The sequence below is a fragment of the Gopherus evgoodei genome, chromosome 24 (assembly GCF_007399415.2).
Source record: "Gopherus evgoodei ecotype Sinaloan lineage chromosome 24, rGopEvg1_v1.p, whole genome shotgun sequence".
NCBI classification, from domain to species: Eukaryota; Metazoa; Chordata; order Testudines; family Testudinidae; genus Gopherus; species Gopherus evgoodei.
Genome location: NC_044345.1, coordinates 10,698,508 through 10,717,850, shown reverse-complemented (window position 1 = coordinate 10,717,850; position 19,343 = coordinate 10,698,508). Strand labels below are relative to the sequence as shown.

At 50.0% G+C, this 19,343-nt stretch overlaps 1 protein-coding gene across 5 annotated transcripts in view; it reads right to left on the bottom strand.

Moving 5' to 3' along the window:
- Positions 1-7,039: 7,039 nt before the first annotated feature.
- LOC115639479 (NACHT, LRR and PYD domains-containing protein 3-like) overlaps positions 7,040-19,343 on the bottom strand; it is a 32,505-nt gene continuing 20,201 nt past the window's right edge. For all 5 annotated transcript variants that reach the window (XM_030542313.1, XM_030542309.1, XM_030542311.1 and 2 more), the window contains 7 exons: positions 19,045-19,222; positions 17,728-17,793; positions 15,138-16,875; positions 13,107-13,193; positions 11,817-11,987; positions 10,011-10,178; positions 7,040-7,923 (listed from right to left, as the gene is read on the bottom strand). In XM_030542313.1, coding sequence (XP_030398173.1) covers positions 7,842-7,923; positions 10,011-10,178; positions 11,817-11,987; positions 13,107-13,193; positions 15,138-16,875; positions 17,728-17,793; positions 19,045-19,222 — 2,490 coding nt within the window. In that variant the 3' untranslated portion in view covers positions 7,040-7,841. The remainder of the gene's footprint in view (positions 7,924-10,010; positions 10,179-11,816; positions 11,988-13,106; positions 13,194-15,137; positions 16,876-17,727; positions 17,794-19,044; positions 19,223-19,343) is intronic.

The window sequence follows — 19,343 nt, the reverse complement described above, 5'->3', positions numbered from 1 at the left end:
TTATACCTGCCTCTGGAAATTTCCATTCCATGCATCTGACGAAGTGAGGATTCACCCATGAAAGCTTATGCTCCAATACATCTGTTCGTCTTTAAGGTGCCACAGGACTCTTTGTTGCTTTTTACAGATCCAGACTAACACGGCTCCCCCTCTGATAAAAGATATCAAGTTAGCTTGACAAGATCCGTTTTCCAGAAAACCATATTGATTGCCATTGATTCATTACCCTCCTTCAATTCTTTATTAATCAAGTCCTATATCCGTTCCATTTTTATTTCAAACAGATCCAAAAGTTAGTGACTCACTGTGATGTTTCCTGGGGTATTCAGGTTGTGAGGCACCTCACTACCACCTGCCCTTCGCCTGAGCAGTCCTGGTCTCTGCCTCCCGTGGGTCAGCTCTCCAAAGCCAATGGCCATGGACAACAGAAGCACTGCCCTGCTGTGGCTGTACAGGTTAGCGATACATAGGTTCTGCTGTGGCTCTACAGGTTAGCAAAAGGCACACTCCATCCCCAGAGCCTATCAAGCATCTTCCTGGAGCACCCAGCTCCTAATCAACACAGATTCAATTAACAGCAAGGAGAGGCATTAGAAACAAATGGCTACAAACAAAATAAAACCATAACATATGATGAGGGGAAATGTGGATTGAAAGCAGATTACTGGTTGGTCAGCCTCTAGCATTTGGCTTGAGGACTGTGCAAAATTATGCTCGCAGGGAGATAGAATGCCTAGCCATTGTGTTGACATGAACCAAGTTTGAGCGGTATCCCTGCATATTCACTGTCACTACAGAAAGTCACTGGCCAGAGCCTGGATTATGAGACTCTCAGCATATGCCAAGATGACACAAAGGAGAGGAGTTAAACCAGGCATTCCCTTAGCTAACAGATAAGCAGATTCTGCAGATCTTCCCAAACTGACACTGCTCTTCAGATACTCAGAAATCATGTCAGGATTGCCAGACAGGAAGGATGTAGTGTCTCATGAGCACAGAACAAAGAAAGAACTGACAGTACAACATGGTATTCTCTATGAAGGCAATAAGGTCATAATACATAACGACATGCATGCTGAACTGCATACACTCTGGCTATATTGATGTTGAAACATTGTATTAGAGCAGGGGTTGGCAACTTACGGCACTTGTGGCAAAGGTGGCATGCGAGCCAATTTTTGATGGCACATGGGGTGCCCACCGCTTTCGGGTTCCCACCGCTGGTCCCACTCAGTATCTGCTGCTGGCCTGGGGGAAGGAACCCCAGGCTGGCAGCAGGCTGAGACCCCAGCTGGCAGGAGCAAGCAGCCAAAACCCCAGAGCAGGCTGGGCTGAGTGCTGCTCTGGGGTGTCCACTGCCAGCTCCTGCCAGCCGGGGTCCTAGCGCCTGTCCCACTCAGAGACCGCTGCTGGCCTGGGATTCCTTCCCCAGGCTGGCAGGAGCCAGCAGCCAAAACCCCAAAGCGGCGGCGGGCTGAGCTGCTCAGCCCACCACCACTCTGGGGTTCTCGCTGCTGGCCCCTTGCCAGTTGGGGTCCTGCTGCTGGTCCCACTCAGTACCCGCTGCTGGCCTGGGGGAAGGAACCCCAGGCTGGCAGCAGTTTGAGACCCCAGCTGGCAGGAGCCAGGGGCCGAAACCCCAGAGCGGGCTGGGCTGAGTGCCGCTCTGGGGTTCCCGCTGCTGGTCCCTTGGCAGCCAGGGTCCCCCTGCTGGTCCCACTCAGCGCCTGCTGCTGGCCTGGGTGGAGGAACCCCAGGCTGGCAGTGGGCTGAGACCCTGGCTGGCAGGAGCCAGGGGCCGAAACCCCAGAGCAGGGACGGGCGGAGACACCTAGCCCACCCCTGAAACCCCAGAGCTAGGCGGGCTGACCCACTCAGCCCACCGCCGCTCTGGGGTTCTGGCTGCTGGCCCCTTGCCAGCCGGGGTCCCCGCCACAGCCCCACTCACCTTGCTTCCAGTTGGAGTTCCAGCTCAGGTCCTCTGCCAGACAGGGTCCAGGCCTCCAGCCCTGCTCAGCCCTACCAGCCACCAGCTCCACTCACCTCAGCTGCTGATCTGGGGTTCCAGCCAGCTAACAACTGATCACTCAGAAGCCTGTGTGCAGTTTAAACTATCCAAATATGTGCCACCAGACACTGGAAAATATAACAAGGAAAAGCAAGGGCAAGGATCACACTAAACTAATAAGATCTGCATTTTAAATAAAGCTTCTGAAACATTTTGAAAACCTTGTTTACTTTACATATAACAGTAGTTTGGTTATATATTATAGATTTACAGAGACCTTCTAAAAACTTTAAAATGTATTACCGGCATGCAAAGCCTTAAATTAGAGTGTATAAATGAAGACTCGGCACACCACTGATGAAAGGTTGCCGACCCCTGTGTTAGAGGACTTGGTACCTGGCTGTAATGTGTATTTAATACAGTCATAGAGCTGGTAAGTAGAATTAGAATGTCTATCTCTTTAAGAGTCCAATAAATAAAACAGGTACAAATAGGCTTAGCACATAGAATCACAGATATGTAGGGCTGGAAGGGACCTGGAGAGGTCATCTAGTCAAGTGACGCTCAATCTTTCCAGGCCACTGTGTATCCCTTTCAGAAGTCTGATTTGTTTATATACTCCAAGTTTCATCTCACTTACAAACTACTTGCTTACAAAATCAGACACAGAAATACAGAAGTGTCACAGCACACTACTACTGCTAAATGGTTGACTCTCATTTTTACCATATACTTATAAAATAAATCAACTGTAATGTAAATATTGTACTTAAATTTCAGTTTAGATTTAAAATATACAGAGCAGTACAAACAAGACATCATCCTTATGAAATTTTAGTCTGTATTGACTTTGCTAGTGCTTTTTATGTAGCCTGTTGTAAAAGTAGGCAAATACCTAGACGAGTTGATGTACCTCCTGGAAGACCTCTACATACCCCCAGGGGTACATGTACCCTTGGTTGAGAACCATTAATCTAGTCCATGCCTCCATTCTGAGGCATCCCATGTATACCTAGATCATCACTGACAGATGTCTTACTTGTTCTTAAAAATGATGGGGATTACATAACCTCCCTTGTGCCAGCATTTAATTTTCCTTAAAGATTTCCTAATATCTACTCTGCAGCTTTTGTAAATGTAAGCAGTCTGAATGAGCTCTCCCCTAACATCTAGTGGTGAGCTGTGGAAAAAGACTTCAGGAACTGAGCTTGTTTGCATGGACACACCCACCCTGCCTAGGTGCTCAGCATGACGGGATTGCTTGCCCAAATGATCACTTGTGGCTGGTGCTGGATGCGCAGTCTCCTTGTTATCGGGGCAGGAGTAATGAAATGTTGTTGTTCTTGTTGTGTGAGATGAGGGCAGCAGAACTGTACCTGGCCTAACCCAATGGAGGAATCACCATCAACTCAACCGCATTTGCTAGGGAATATGGGTTCCACAGCCCCATGAGTTGAGAGTGGGTGTGGATGAGTACTTGTATGCGGTGCTGTTTAAGGGTTTTAGATGGTATTTGACCTTTGTGCTTTCCCTATGATGTAAAAAAGAAGAGTTAAGAGTACAGTTCTGTCACATCTTGCGTGCATTTAACATGCGCAAATTTAGCTTTACACGGTTGGCAAAAACAAAAAAAAGAGAAAAACAACAATTTAAATACTGTTCCTGTAGTGCGGGCCATTCCAGCCATCATTACATTCAATGTAATTTTGACTATACGCGGTTTTCGCTTTACGCACTGACCGTGGAACGTAACCCCAGCGTAAAATGAGACAGACCTGTATTGTTACATGCTGCAGAGCTACAATCACTGATGTCTAAGTATTAGACCTACTTTGAGACAGTATCTTTATTACAAGAGAGTGCCCAGCACTGAGATTCCCCGCACTAATAGCTGAAATCAGAGCTGTTTTAAGTGGGGGCCTGAAGACATCTTGGTGTGAGCAGCTGGTGGAGGGGGGTGGCCAGCAGGGTGGCTATTGAAGAGGCATGGCAAGTGGCCAGAAGGGTGGCTAGTGGAGAGAGCCAGAACAGAGCCCAACAGAGAGGCACAGCAATTGGCTGTTGGGGCGATGAGCGAGTGCCCAAACAGCGGAGTGTGTAAGGTGCCTCCTTACCGCCCCCCCTGCCTCCACACAGAGTGGGAAGTGAACTCTGCAGATGAATATCTGAAGTCTGAGGCTGCACTGGCCAAGGAAAACAACTGTGAGTGGGATGCAAAAAAGGGATGGGCATGTTAAAGGGACTTTTGGGTTACAGGACTTAAGAACTTGAGGGGAAAAGGACACTGCCCAACTTACTTGGGGGTGGGTCTTTTGCTCATGGTTTATGTTTGTGAACCTTAGTTGCAGTGTTTTCCCAAATGAATGCTGAGTTACTTCCCTCCTTTTATTAAAAGTTTTTGCTACACTCCGACTCTGTGCTTGTGCGAGAGGAAGTATCGCCTCTTCGAGCAGGGGTGGGCAGCCTTTTACGCCTCAGGGCCACATCTGGGTATGGAAATTGTATGGTAGGCAATGAACGCTCACAAAATTAACAATTCAGAGACATTCAAAGAAACTCTATTTAATAAAGATACATTTTAGTGAAAACAAACATAAAACCTTACTTACTATTATAAATATATCATCATAACAATATATTACACCAAACTTAACCCCTTTCCACACCCTCTTTGATTAATGTGAACAATGCAGCTGGTCACCCTGTCATAAACAGATAGCTAAGGGTTAATGTCTCTTTCACCTGAAGCACCTGACCAGAGGACCAATCAGGAAACCGGATTTTTTCAACTCTGGGTGGAGGGAAGTTTGTGTCTGAGTCTTTGTTTTCTGCCTGCCTGCTTTCTCTGAGCTTTGGAGAAGTAGTTTCTGCTTTCTAATCTTCTGTTTCTAAGTGTAAGGACAAAGAGATCAGATAGTAAGTTATATGGTTTCTTTTCTTTGGTATTTGCATGAATATAAGTGCTGGAGTGCTTTGATTTGTATTCTTTTTGAATAAGGCTGTTTATTCAATATTCTTTTAAGCAATTGACCCTGTATTTTGTCACCTTAATACAGAGAGACCATTTGTATGTATTTTTTCTTTCTTTTTTATATAAAGCTTTTTTTTTGAGACCTGTTGGAGTTTTCTTTTCTGGGAAATTTCAGGGAAATTGAGTCTGTACTCACCAGGGAATTGGTGGGAGGAAGAAATCAGGGGGAGATCTGTGTGTGTTCGATTTGCTAGCCTGATTTTGCACTCCCTCTGGGTGAAGAGGAAAGTGCTTTTGTTTCCAGGACTGGGAACGGAGAGGGGGAGTCACTCTGTTTGGATTCACAGAGCTTGTGTCTGTGTCTCTCTCCAGGAGCACCTGGAGGGGGGAAGGGAAAAAGGATTATTTCCCTTTGTTGTGAGACTCAAGGGATTTGGGTCTTGGGGTCCCCAGGGAAGGTTTTTCAGGGGGACCAGAGTGCCCCAAAACACTCTAATTTTTTGGGTGGTGGCAGCAAGTACCAGGTCCAAGCTGGTAACTAAGCTTGGAGGTTTTTCATGCTAACCCCCATATTTTGGACACTAAGGTCCAAATCTGGGACTAAGGTTTACAAGGGCATCAAAGTCCGGTGTCATTCTTGTTGTGGAAATCCGGAACACTGAGCTGAGATGCTCGTCAGTTAACTGGGATCAGGAGGGAGATTTGTTGTAGTTCAGCAGGAAAAATGTTTGTTCGTACACATAGGTGGAGCCGAACAAAACAAAGATTTTCTGTGCCACCTTGCAGATATTTGGGAGCTCTGTTTCATTCAAAGAGTCATAAAACCTTTCTAGTTTTTCTGAATTGTACTGTTCCTTCAAGGTGGAATCACACTGGATATTAATGAGCTCTAGCTGTAATTCTTGCGGGGCTTTCTTGTAGTCAAATGACAATGGGCATGACACCAGCTCCAGTATCTTCTCTTTTTTCGCAAAGATAGAGAGTTGATGAGAAAATTCTCCGTGCAAGTCACTCAAAATTTTGCTGTAATAAACACTTTGTCTTTAATTTGTTTTGAAAGCTGTCACACTAGAATACAATTTGTGTACAAACACATTATTTCCTTGCAGCTTTACATTGTTAATTTAAATGTGCCAAGATATCCACATCAAAAGCGAGGTCGCATACCCGGTTTGAATTCTTTAATTCAGGAAAATTATTTTCTTTTCCAGAAAAGTGCAAATTTCATCTCAGAGCTCCCACGCTCGCTGCAATACCTTTCATAGGCTGAGCCAGAGGACATTTGTACAATAAAGTCAGCCTTGGTTTTCGGTGTCAGTGTCTTCAAGAAGGGAAATGAATTGCCGATGACTAAATCCTCTTGCTCTTATGTAGTTCACTATTTTCACTACTGTGTGAATAATATGATCAATGTCCAGGACATTTTTGCAGAGGACCTCCTGCTGTATAATACAATCCACAAAAATCATCTCTTAGAATCATAGAAGAGACAGAAGAGACCTCAGGAAGTCAACTAGTCCAATCCCCTGCTCAAAGCAGGACCAACACCAACTAAATCATCCAGGCCAGGGCTTTGTCAAGCCGGGCTTTAAAAAAACTCTAAGGATGGAGAGTCCACCACCTCCCAAGGTAACTCATTCCAGTGCTTCACCACACTCCTAGTGAAATAGTGTTTCCTAATATCCAGCCTAGATCTCCCCCACTGCAACTTGAGACCATTGCTTCTCGTTCTGTCATCTGCCACCACTGAGAACAGCCTAGCTCCAGCCTCTTTGGAACCCCACTTCAGGTAGTTGAAGGCTGCTATCAAGTCCTGCCTCACTCTTCTCTTCTGCAGACTAAATGACCCCAGTTCCCTCAGCCTCTCCTCATAAGTCATGTGCTCCAGCCCCCTAATCATTTTTGTTGTTCTCTGCTGGACTCTCTCCAATTTGTCCACATCTCTTCTGTACTTGGGGGACCAAAACTGGACACAATTGTCCAGATGTGGCCTGACCAGTGCCAAATACAGGGGAATAATCACTTCCCTTGATCTGCTGGCAATGCTCCTACTAATACAGCCCAATATGCCATTAGCCTTCTTGGCAACAAGGGCACACTGTTGACTCATATCCAGCTTCTTGTCCACTGTAACCCCCTAGGGCCTTTTCTGCACAACTTCTGCTTAGCCAGAGGGGACAATAATTTTCATATCAAGAACAGAAATGCTTTAGAAATGCCAGCAGCAAAGGAAAGGTGGAGATACTGTAGATACAGAGGCTTAAACAATTACAGTTCAAACAGAGCGATAGCAGTAAATGTTTGGGCCCCTAGGGCAGTCCAGTCGAGAGTCAGGGCTTGTCCTGCCTTGTGCTTGGGGTGCCCTGTCCCGTCCAGTCTCTATTCCAAGCAAATAGGAACCTGTAGGTTTCCAGGCCAGGCTCAGTTACTGTCTGGCATTGGGGCCTCTCAGTGCTGGGTTCCTGCCCAGCGCAGCTGCTCCCCCATAAGTCCCACATGGCTCTGTTCCACACATATGGTTCCTGGGAACTCCATTCTGAATTCAGCTTCTCTCCAACTCCCTGCTTGCCATGCGGTTGCTGTTTCAGTTTCCCTGGAGCCACTTACTTGCCATGTGGCTGCCGCTTCCTTACCTGGCCAGGAGGAAGGGATGTGTGGAGGGGACTGATGGGAGTTGTAGTCCCCAGCTCAGCAGATCCATCATAGGAGTTTGGCCCAAGTTTCATTGCAATGTGCCCCTATATGTCTTATGCAGTGTGCTTTAATCTCCAGCTATCACCCCTCGCACCCCTCACCCCCTCGCTAGTGCATCACTAGCATCCAGTGCTGTTTTCACAGCATGGAACAGAACAGCCCCGTTCTTTAAAAACGAATGTCCAGCCCTTCTCTCTGCACGTTCTTCAGCTGCTTTTCCACCTCTGGAGAGAAGTCATTCAAACCTAGCCTAGAAGACAAACAGAAAATATCCAGGGTTACCCTCGGGTAACTCATATCACAGATGAACAGGACTCTGCTGTTCCTCTCTCTGTTAGGTATTTATATGGCTCTGTTCTCAGTCTTAGCATATTTATCCGTGCAGCCCCCTTAGGAGGGGGTGTGATCTACAGTGCTTTAGCCCGCTGTGCACAGACTAGCCGTGTGAACCTTGCTACTGCATGCTGACCTACACCCATTTCAAAGCAGAGCAAGTCAATGTGCACTAAGGAACTCTTAGCATGCAGTAATAGGGTCCGCACAGACACTTAGTGTGTGGCACCCTGGTGCACTGTAGGTATATACGCCAGCATTCACTGTTCTTCTAGACAAGTCCTATGAGTAAAATTTGCAAAAGCATCCAAGTGACTAAGGATCCCAAATCCCATTTTTAAACATGGCTCAGGGGCCTAAGTCTCCATGGAAGTCAACAAAACCTTAATAGCATTTAAAGTCAGTTTTGGAAATGGAACTTGAGGGGCTTTTGAAGAGTTTATCCTAAGTGACTTGCCCACAGAAAGTCTGTGCCAGAGCAAGGAACTGAATGTTGGTCTCTCAAGCCAGTTCCTAACCACTGCATAATCTTTCCACTTGTCACCCAGCAACCCTGGTCTCACCTGGCACGTCAAAGTCTGGGAACCACGCTGCCAAGTAACAAGAACAGAGCTTTAGGCCGGAGCAGCACTGGGGAGAGATGTGAAGTGAGACTCTGAGATGTGATTGGGTTAAACAGGAGGGGAGTGATGGAGTCCAACTGGCAGGCCAGCCGGGTGACTTTGGCTGCATTCTGAATAGACCAGGGAGGGGCAGGACTGGGAAAGCACCACAGGGGTGGGTGTGGTATAAAAATCTGGAAAGCTGAGAAGGCAGAAAGCAGGAGGGTGGAATAGTCAGAAGTATGTCAGCTCAAGTCCCTGTGATCAATCTTTGTAGAGACAGAAAAGGTCCCTTCAATGCGATGTCCACACAGCCCTGTAAAGCTGCCACACTCCGCACCATAAGGCCTTCAGGGTGTTTGGCCACTGAGTCACTAGTCTCTGGCACTGAACCACTGAGGCCATGGCTACACTGGCGCTTTACAGCGCTGCAACTTTCGCGCTCAGGGGTGTGAAAAAAAAAACCCTGAGCGCTGCAAGATATAGTGCTGTAAAGCCTCAGCGTAATCAGTGCTGGGAGCCGGGCTCCCAGTGCGCAAGCTACACCCGTAAGGGATGTGGTTTACGTGCAGCGCTGGGAGAGCTCTCTCCCAGCACTGACGCTCCGACTACACTCACACAGCCATACCCTAAGACAGCTTAAAAACTCTCTAAAGCCTGACCAACAGACTCCCATCACCCCTTATCCACAGAGCTCTCTGCATTGTTCATTACATGATTCTGCCCACGGATGTGCAACGCCAACTCAGCTGGGCGAGGCCCACTCTGAATAGCTCCTGTCCAGACTGCTCCTCCATTCGGAAAAACAACACACAAATGGCAATCATTTCTTTAAATCATTATTTGGGGGGCAGGGGACTTTCGGACCGTGACAAGTGCTGAACAGACATCACTGGAGTCTGATTCCTCAGCAGATTCCCAGAACAAGCACAGCACAGGAAGCCCTCGTGCCCCTGCCATGTGCACTGGCAGCAGCCGGTGCCTCACCCCTTACCCGGCAGGACCCTTCGAGTGCTGAGAGAACCGGCAGGGCTCAGCACCGCATGTCTTCCTTGATTTCTCTGCTGAGATTGCCATCAGACCGGGGTAAGTGATGCCAGTTTGGATATTGACTATTGTGATGTGATACTTGTTCGCTAGGGAGCGGTTAAAAGCACCAAAGTTTGTGACATGGCTCATCAACCAGCCATGGGACAGCAGTGACCTTTGGTCCCCACCAACCAGGACTGGATCCATACCCAGTCCCCTGAGGCATCTCTCCCCAGTCAACTTCTCCATAATCAAGAATAAAGAAATTATGCAACAGGCTTGCACAGGCAAAGGGGGTGTGCATAATGAGAGGAGACAAGAAAACAAATTCGCTGTGTCTGCCCTGCAGGACGAGCCAGGGTTGCCGCCTTACCTGATCTCAGTGAGGCTGGGGCACGTCAGGATAAGGAGATGCACTTCTTCAGCACAGCGATCGGTGAACATATTCGCACTCAGGTTTAGATGACGGAGGCTGGAGTTTTTGGAGAGAGCAGAGCAGAGGCTCCCGCAGGATTCATCTGACAAACCAGTTCCCTGGAGGCTGCAGCAGAACATTGGACACATACCTTAGAGAAAGGCTACAGACAGCATTGACAGGGCTTCCTGCATTGTCTGCCTGCCTATGTCCATCTCCCCGCTATCCTCACTTTACTGGTCCATGTCACTTTGCCTCCCTCTGCCTCACTCCCCTTCTCTGCTAATCACACAGGTTTAACAAATCTAAAGCTGGCACGGGGGCTGCATCCATATTCTTCACCATGCTAATTCCTAATTCCAATCCACTAGATGCATAGATTCTCAGACCAGAAGGGACCATTAAGATCATCTGGTTTGACCACCTGCACAACTCAGCCCAGGGGTTTTCAAACTTTTTTTCTGGGGACCCAGTTGAAGAAAATTGTTGATGCCCGCGACCCAACAGAGCTGAGGATGAGGGGTTTGGGGTGTAGGAGGGGGCTCTGGGATGGTGCAGGGTATTGGTGGTCAGGGTTCTGGGCTGGGGATGCAGGCTCTGGGGTGGGGCCAGGGATGAGGGGTTTGGGGTGCAGGAGGGGCTCCAGGTTTGGGGGGGCTCAGGGCTAGGGCAGGGGGTTGGGGTGCAAGGGGGGTCAGGGCTCTGGGCTGGGGGTGCAGGCTCTAGGGTTGGGCCAAGGGTGAGGGGTTTGGGGTGCAGGAAGGGGTTCTGGGCTTTGGGGTGGCCTCAGGGCTGGGGCAGGGTTTGGGGCACGGACTTACCTCAGGCGGCTGCCGGTCAGCGGTGCAGCAGGGGAGCTAAGGCATGCTTCCGGCCTGTCCTGGCCACGCGGACGGCTCTGTGCCTGAAGCGGCCAGCAGCAGGTCTGGCTCCTAGGCGGAGGTGCGTGGCTCTCACCTGCAGGCACTGCCCCCTCCCCCTAGATCCCATTGGCCATGCGGAGCTGGTGCTTGGGGCAGGGACAGCACACGGAGCCCTGTGCCCCCACCACCTAGAAGCCAGACCTGCTGCTGGCCATTTCCGGGGCGCAGCACGGTGTCAGAACAGGTAGGCACTAGCCTGCCTTAGCTGGGCAGCACCGTCGATGGGACTTTTAGCATCCCGGTCAGCGGTGATGACCAGAGCGACCCAGTGCCTTACATGCCATGACCCATGCAAAATGCTGACATAGCCCACAGAACTTCCCAGAAATAATTCCTCCTAGTGCTATAGCTGACCAGTGATTTGAGCCCGTAGAAACCCCTCCATTTCCACTCCCTGCTGTGCTCACACCAGCACAAGATCAGAACAGCCCCAACCGCTCTTTTCTGGAAAGCATTTTGCTTCTGGAGCCCAGGCATGATCGGGATCTTGAGATCCTTTGGGCTGGGATTTCAGAGCAGTGCTGGCTGATCAAGGCGGGCTGACCATTCCTGCCAAGGACGTGGAGTGGGAGGAATGTTTCACCTCCCGTTCCCCTGGGCGGTTTGCTCCACAGGAGATGGGACCAGCATACCTTGTGAACCTGACAAGATTTTTTGTACCCCTGGGAATCCTTGTTTCTGTGTCACACTCTCTGACATGATCTGAAATGATGCTTATGCCAGGAAAGGGGTGAAGGGCTTTGACAGGCAGACAAACACAGGTGTCTAGAGGGGAAGAGCAAACACCTTGAAAACCTTTGGTGCCCTAGAGCAGAAGCGTCACTGTTAGACTGATACTTACCCTAATTTCCGAATCTTGCACTCTGGGGACTCAAACACCCTTAACAGGTAAGAAAGGCCCATTGTCCGCAGTTTATTCTTCTTGAGTTCGAGACTCAGGAGGGTCCGGTTTTCCGCAAGGGCAGATGCCAGTTCTTCACAGCACTGTTCAGTGAACGCGTTCCTCCCTAGGCTAGAGAGCAGGCAGGGAGAGAAGGAGCCAAATGAATGAGAGAGAAAACCAGAAAAGGGTAAAGAGGAGAGTGAGATAAACTGTCAAAGTCAGGAGGAGGAATGCGAACAAACAAGAGAACAGAACAACGTGCTGACAAATCAGAACTGAGGTAGGAAGGAAATGAGTGAGAGACACAATGGGAGAGAGGCCCAGAGAACAATCAGACAGCCAGGAGAGAGGAGACCCGTCAGAACCAATGGCACACAGATGGGGATAGGATACAGAGGCCACATGCACAGAGAGGGCAGGAGCCCTAGGGAAGAATGAGGCTGAAGTAGGAGACGGTTACATTTCACTTAACACGTGCTCTGCACTGCAGCACTACAGACTGCTACTGGGAGCCGAAGAGTTTACATGCTGGGATGTGATTCTACCTTTGGGACTCTAGCAGAGTGACCTGCTGAAATACACTCTCCTGGGGCTGTGTGTGATTGTAACATTGCACTATAATGCACGTCACAGCCAGGGAGGAGGAGTGGGGGACAGGTCTGGTGAACTGGGGTCTGAGCTGCATGCAGCCAAGTAGGAGACCCAGGTTTAGTTCTCAAACTCACCCTGTCACTCCCTGGCCCTGCAGGATCTGAGAGCCCTGTAGGAGCAGCACACCTGGCCCCAGGAGGTGGAGGGGGATAAAGCACAAACCACACTACTGCACTGAGGAGCCAGCCTGGCAGGAAGGAGACCCAGACAGGCCTCTAAGCCAGAAGGATTTCAAGGGGGATGGGTTACAGCTGGCAGAGTGAGCGGCCAAAGGATCACAAGTGACCACAAGCACTCAGGAGGAGCTGGATTTCACAGGTCCCTAGCATGGCCGTTGCTGGGACGTTGGTTCCGTGTAACTCCAAGGGAAAAGAGCCATGTTCCAAATGACCACCACAACTTCCTGCACATCCTGGATTTTTCCTTGCCATCCCCCATCCATGTACTGAACAAAAAAGCAGACAATGGCCCAGGTCAAAATGGCAGAGCCCCAAGCTTATCATTATGCCTTATCTCCCATCCCCATGCACACAGGCTGCAAGCCCCATGACACTTCAGAACATGAAATACGTTTGAAAATGAGCGATACTGAATTACCTCAGAGCCTCTAGCCGACAGTTCTGGTGCTCTAGGGCCTTGCAAATATCCTTCATTGTAGGATCCTTCAGATCGTTATCCAGGAGACTGGTGAGAAATGAAAGAACAAATCAGGCTGGATACGGAGACAAATCTGCCAAGGCTGTGGGTTTGGAAAGCTGGATGTGCTATGCAAATTATGCAATGGAGGATTTGCATGTTTGTTCAATATGCATTACCTCATTTACATCAACTCCAGACCCATCAAATCCTTCCACAGCTCGCTTCTCCTCCCTCTCCAGTCCATAAATCCTCCCTATGCCTCACAATCCTCTCTTTGAGCTTCCTCCCTGTCTCACGGCTCTCTCTGGTACCCCAATGGCATTTCCCCTATTCGCCCTGGTTGGCTCCCCACTCTCCTCTTGCGCACTGCCCTGCCCCCGTTCACACTACACTGCGCTCAGAGGGGTGACTGCAGCGCGTGCTGACGTGATCCAGCCGGCTCAGATAACAGCAGCACAGACTGTGCACACGTAGCTCATGTTGCTGCGGCTTCACCGCTGTTGTCAATTGAGCTAGCTCAAAGCTAGCCCGGCTGCAGTCACACCTCTGAGCACAGTGTAGACAGACCCTTGCCATGCTCTGAAACCTGCTCTGACTCCCACCATGCCTAGCGCCTCCTCAAGTCCCCCATCCACACCCAGTGTCCCCCACCCTGAGCCACCTCTGCCTAAAGCAGGGCCCCCAACACGCCCACAGCAACAGCCGCAGTGACACCCTACAACACACGGTGACGGCACAGTGTCGCTCTAGCCATAGCTCTGTGGCTGCAGGCAAGGTGGGGGCTGTGCACCTTAACCTTCGCTTGCACTGCAGCTACCGTGAGAGGACTTTTCATGCCGCAGGCTCCCAAAGTGCAAGGCCTGATCCTGCCCACCCAAAGCTCCTGTGAATTCAGTGAGAGCGCTGGGTGCACAAGACAAACAGAACTGGGTCCCATGGACATAGACTAGCACTGACATGCAACCTGCTCTGCAGTGACAGGCAGGAGCTGCAGCGCACTACACCTCAGTGAGGAAGAGGAATTTGTCTGTCTCAGGACACCGGGCAAAAGCAACAAGGACATTCAGAAGACTGAAGACTCCAGCAGAAGAGACTGGCCCAGATTTAAGGGACAAACCTGTATACTAAGGACTGCAGTACCCAGTGGGGTGAGAAAAACTGCTTCATCTAGATGTTGCCCAGTATAATAGCTCAGACGCTCACAGCATGGTTTTGCATCCCTGCCCATCCTGGCTAATAGCTATTGATGGACCTTGCTTCCAAGCACACACATCCAGTAACACCCTGGAACTCAGCGTTTCTCTTTGCTAAGCGGGTCCCCCTGGGATTTGAATCTCTGGTGCCAAGAGGGCCAGCTTGTCTTTTTCAGGAAGCTCTCATTCCCACTAAGTGATCATAACACAGTAGCTTTTCTGCCCTACGGATGCCATGGCACGGACATGCCTTCTACCAACCCCCGCCCCACCAAAGAGAGAAACTTAATAAAAGCTCAAAAAATCTAAAAACAAAAACCCTTCTCCAAGCAGAGTTTTGACTCTGAAAATAAAGAAGAGCTGGAGCTTCATTACGTCCAGACTAAGGACTTCACTACTGCTATAGATTTCACCCTGAAGGTGCTCACATACTGTGATGATGGGTGCCAGTATAAAATCCTGAGCTAGATAGACAGTTCCACTTGTGGGTCTGTGGACCACCAGTGATCCATGGAGCCCTTCCTTGGAGGTCTGCAGAATTAAGTATTTGGGAAGCAAGACTTAGGGAGGTGAGATGTTTGATCCATGAAATGACGTTTCTCTTGCAAAATGGGCCACAAGTGAAATAGACAGAGGCTGACTATAACATGGACATGGATCTTGTATGTTACAGAATGGTGTAATGTCCGTATCTGTAACACTCTTGGGAATCACCAACTACCTGACAGTCCTGCTGAGGCCACTGACACATCAAGTCCCTGATATTTTAAACTTTACACATGACTTCTTTTCCTACCTCAGTTCTCTGACTTTGTGCAGCTCAGCTCTGAGTCGCTCCAGACCCTCGCTCTGGATGAAGCAGGAATCTAGGGTTAGGCGCTGTATTTCTTCACAGCAACTCAACACATAAGCAAGGACTGTGCAATCCACTGGCATGAGGTATAAGTCAGAGAAGTCCATATGGGCAGCTTTACCCACCACATCATGCACAAGTTGGCTGTTCTGGGATTCAAAAAACAAATTGAATATGTTCATCAGCCTCCTCTTCCCCTCGGGCTCTTCTGGGCTTTGCAGCTCTTCATAGTTCATCTCACTGAGCCACCCAATAACCTTGCGAGTTGTCTCTGCAGAGAACTTCCCCACATATCTCTCCAGGGGCATCTTGGTTGCAGGATGGGAGAGCCCAGCCCGGAAGCGAGAGAAGATCTCATAGTCACCTTCCTTACATGACCTGGATTTAGCCATTGTGTCTCTGAACTTGTCCTCCTTGTAATCTAGGTAATGCACGAGGGCAGCAAAGAACTCCTGGATGGTGAGGTGAAGGAAGGAGTAGGTCACCTGGGAAGAGTCATCGGTTTGAGGGTTCTCCACCAAGAAGCCAGTGAGGAATGGAGAAAACTCCACATTGAAATCCTGTAAATACTTCAGATCAAAGACTAGAATGTGGTTTGTGATGCCGTATTCAGCCAACCATCCGACACTTATCAATGTATCTCGCATCCTCTGAGGCTCAGGCCGCTCCTGTGTATGATTGGTCATAATATGGGTGACGTAGCTGACAAAGAGCTGGGTCACTGTTTTGGGTGCAGGCTGTGGTCTCCCTGCCTTGGCAGTGAAGCAGGGTTTCAGGGCCGTGCATGTGATCCAGCAATAAGACGGGTTGTAGCACAACGTGTACAGAACCTGACTGTCCCTCACATATGTGAAGGCCTCCCTGGAGACTCGCTCATCTCCAAAGAACATGGAAAAGTATCTTTCCCTTTCCTTGGAGAGGAAGCCCACAATACTGGCCACTCTATGGAAGACTCCAGCCTCCAAACTGCTTAACTTACTGGGGCGGCTGGTGAGCAGCACAGAACATCCCTTCAGCAGAGTCTGTTTCAGCAGGCTGGTGACAATCACAGTAACTGGCTTCACATCCTCTGGATTCCTACACAGCTCCTGGGATCCACCTCTGTTTAATTTCAAATCAGTCTTGCTCTCATCCAAGCCATCAAAGATGAAGAGCAACTTCTCAGGGTCTTCCAGGACTCTAGGGAGCTTGTCCCGGAGGTGTGGATATGTTTGACAGATCAGAGATTCTAGGCTCCTCTTCTCAATAATAGCGTTCAGGTCTCGGAACTTGAAGAAGAAAACAAAGGCAAATTTCTGGTAGTGCTTCCCCGTTGCCCAGTCAAAGATGAACTTCTGCACCAGGGTTGTCTTGCCCACGCCGGCTACTCCGCTCACCATCACAGACAGGGGGACATGGCGGGTTCGAAAGCACCAGCGGAAAAGCCTGTCAGGGGTGATGCGCTCCAGCTCACTCTTCATTCTCCTCTGGAGATGATATTCATTCAGCTCCCCAGCCGCTGCCAGGGCCTCATGCTCCTGGTGTGTCTGCTGCCTGAAGTGACAATCTGAGACAACCTTCAGCTCCACATAGTGGCTAGAGATGGAGGGAGGCTGAGGTCCCTGCGATGTCTCTGAGCTCCTGTTTTCCTTCATCATCCATGTCAGGTCACAGAGATTATCTTTGTGCTTTTTTTGGTAAACTGGAATGAAGAAATGTGTTGAGACAGACATGGCGCCCCCCAGTCATATTTCTCTTTGTCTTTCCCATTTCGGACCTCCCCCCTTACTGCCCACAACCAAACAGATACCAAGCAGAGGCCTGGACAGATAAGTAATTGCTCTGATCTCAAGTCTTTGTCTTCCTTCTGCCCTTTCCTCTGCTGAGTCAGATCGCGAATACTTTCTGCTTTACCCTGGAGCTTGCACTGAGATCCAACAGGATCACATCAGGTTTCCTGTTCCAGCTTGTGTGATTCAATGCCAGCAAACCCAGCAACTCTGATAGGTCTAATTTTGACCACAGCTGGTTCCGTGTGCCTACAAAATAAGGATCCTCGGAAGTGCAGCTGCAGGTGTAGCTGACGGAGAGCAGAGAAGCCCCGGCACTCATGCGGAGCTGCCCAGTGGATGCCACTGCAGTTCAACACATACAGAGCCAGTTTGAGCCCAGCTGTTCTGCGCTTGCACAAGGGGGAAAGGCTGTAAGAAGCCTTCCTACGTCAACACAAACTGGACACAATTGTAATGGCACAATTATCCTGCTTCCTCCTCCTAGCACCTTCTGGGACACATGAGACCCCTATGGGGGCTGAGGAGGAGGCAGGGCCATGGCCCTATTCTGGGTGCCCTGGCTAGTGGAGATGACTGGGCTCACAGTGGGGGTAAGCTGCACACTCTACAGGGGTGTTTCCTTGGACCACTGGGGAGTTGTGCCCCACTGAAGCTGACCCTGAGTCGAGAGGTTCTGTCCCAGCCCCAGTACAGATCAGTGCCTATAAGGCATGACTGAGCCCTTTATTGGCATGAACAGGGATGAAATTCCATCACGGTACCTTTCAGTTCAGCATCAAGAGCGTGCCCATTTTCATTCAGGAGATTTTCCTTTAACAGATTTTGACCTAGAAAGAGAGAGAGAGAAGGCCCAGACTATGCAATTCTGTGACATAGGTTATGGTTACAAATCTGGTACATTTCATTGTTCTGGGCTCTTAGTTTTACCTCTTTATTTAACATCAGCAACGCCACGCTGAGTTTCCCTTTTATATTTATTACAACTGAATCTTGTTTCCTCTCTACTATGAGAGAGAGCGCACAGGTACACTGGGCTCATCTCCACATGGCTGGTAAAACCAGCTCCCACCCTTGTGCAGACATGAAGCCGTCCATGCCTGAGCTCAGGATACAGTCCTCTGTCTCCTGACCAGCTATTTGCTGTTCTCTTTTCATGCTCATCACTTCACTGTAGGAGCTGCTCTCTGCCCAGCAATCTCTCTACAGGCCCCTTATGCAGCCAATAGGGGTCCCCTCTTCTGCACAGATCCTTCTTTCTCTCCGCTTGTGCCCAGCTCTGGTACACTTGCTTTTCCCCAGCTCTCTGGTCACTTGTTCATATGATTCCTGTGGATTCCCCCCCACATAGCCCTCGGGGAGGCTAGCCCCCCCCAGCCCCACCCTTTCCGCATGAGGGTCCCCCCCCCGGCTGGAACCCCAAGTCTCCCACACTCCCGCACCAGACAGCCGACCCAAGCCCCAGGCCAGTCCCAGCCGGTCCAGCACAAGCAGCCCCAGCCATTCCAGCTGGCTGGCCTGAGCCCCGGGCTGGGCCCAGCCACCCCAGCTCCAGCCCAGCCTCACCGGGATGGCCCCAGACGGTCCAGTCCAAGCAACCCAAGCCACACTGGTCGGCCGACCTGAGCACCAGGCCAGCCCCAGCCCCAAGCCAACCCTAGCCGCCCCAAGCCAGCCCAAGTCGTGCTGGCCAGCTGCCCCAGCCCCGAGTTGGCCTGGGCCATCCCCAACTGCCCCAGCTGTGCCGGCCAGAGAATGAGAAATGTGACACGCCCCCAGTCCTGAGACCCTGTGCCACCCGGCGGAAGAACACTGAGCTTTTTATATGCGTCATGCAGGTTCCGGGGCAGCTGAGGGTTCATCAGTAATCAGTAATCTCTCTGGAGTCCAAGGAGATGACTGATGAATCCAGGAAGCTGAATAGCAGATACTGCCTCCTCAGCCACCTCAGAGCCTGCATGGCACATAATAATAAGCAAAAACCTGCAACCCAGCATCCCGCGGTAGCTAGCTGCCTATTATACCCACGGCCTATGCACCCCACTTCATGTGTCCCCCATTCTGTGTGATGAGTACATTACCATTCTGAATGATTTCCTCCAGCATCCCATGGAGATTGGGGTGAGCCCACCTGCTTTGCAGAGCAAACAGACACTCCCAGAGACCCAGCCCTGCAGCCTGGTTCATAGCCAAAATGTCATCTGCCAGCTTCTCTGCAGCACGGGCTGAGTCGTGGTTCCTCTCCAAGTCACAGTAATCCTAAACCACAGCGGGATACCAGACGAGAAGGAGTCAGAAGCTGCCTGCCACGACAGGGTGGAATGTAGCTGCTAGAATGGAATCAGGAGAGTGACATAATGCCACACAGCCAAGGGCCACT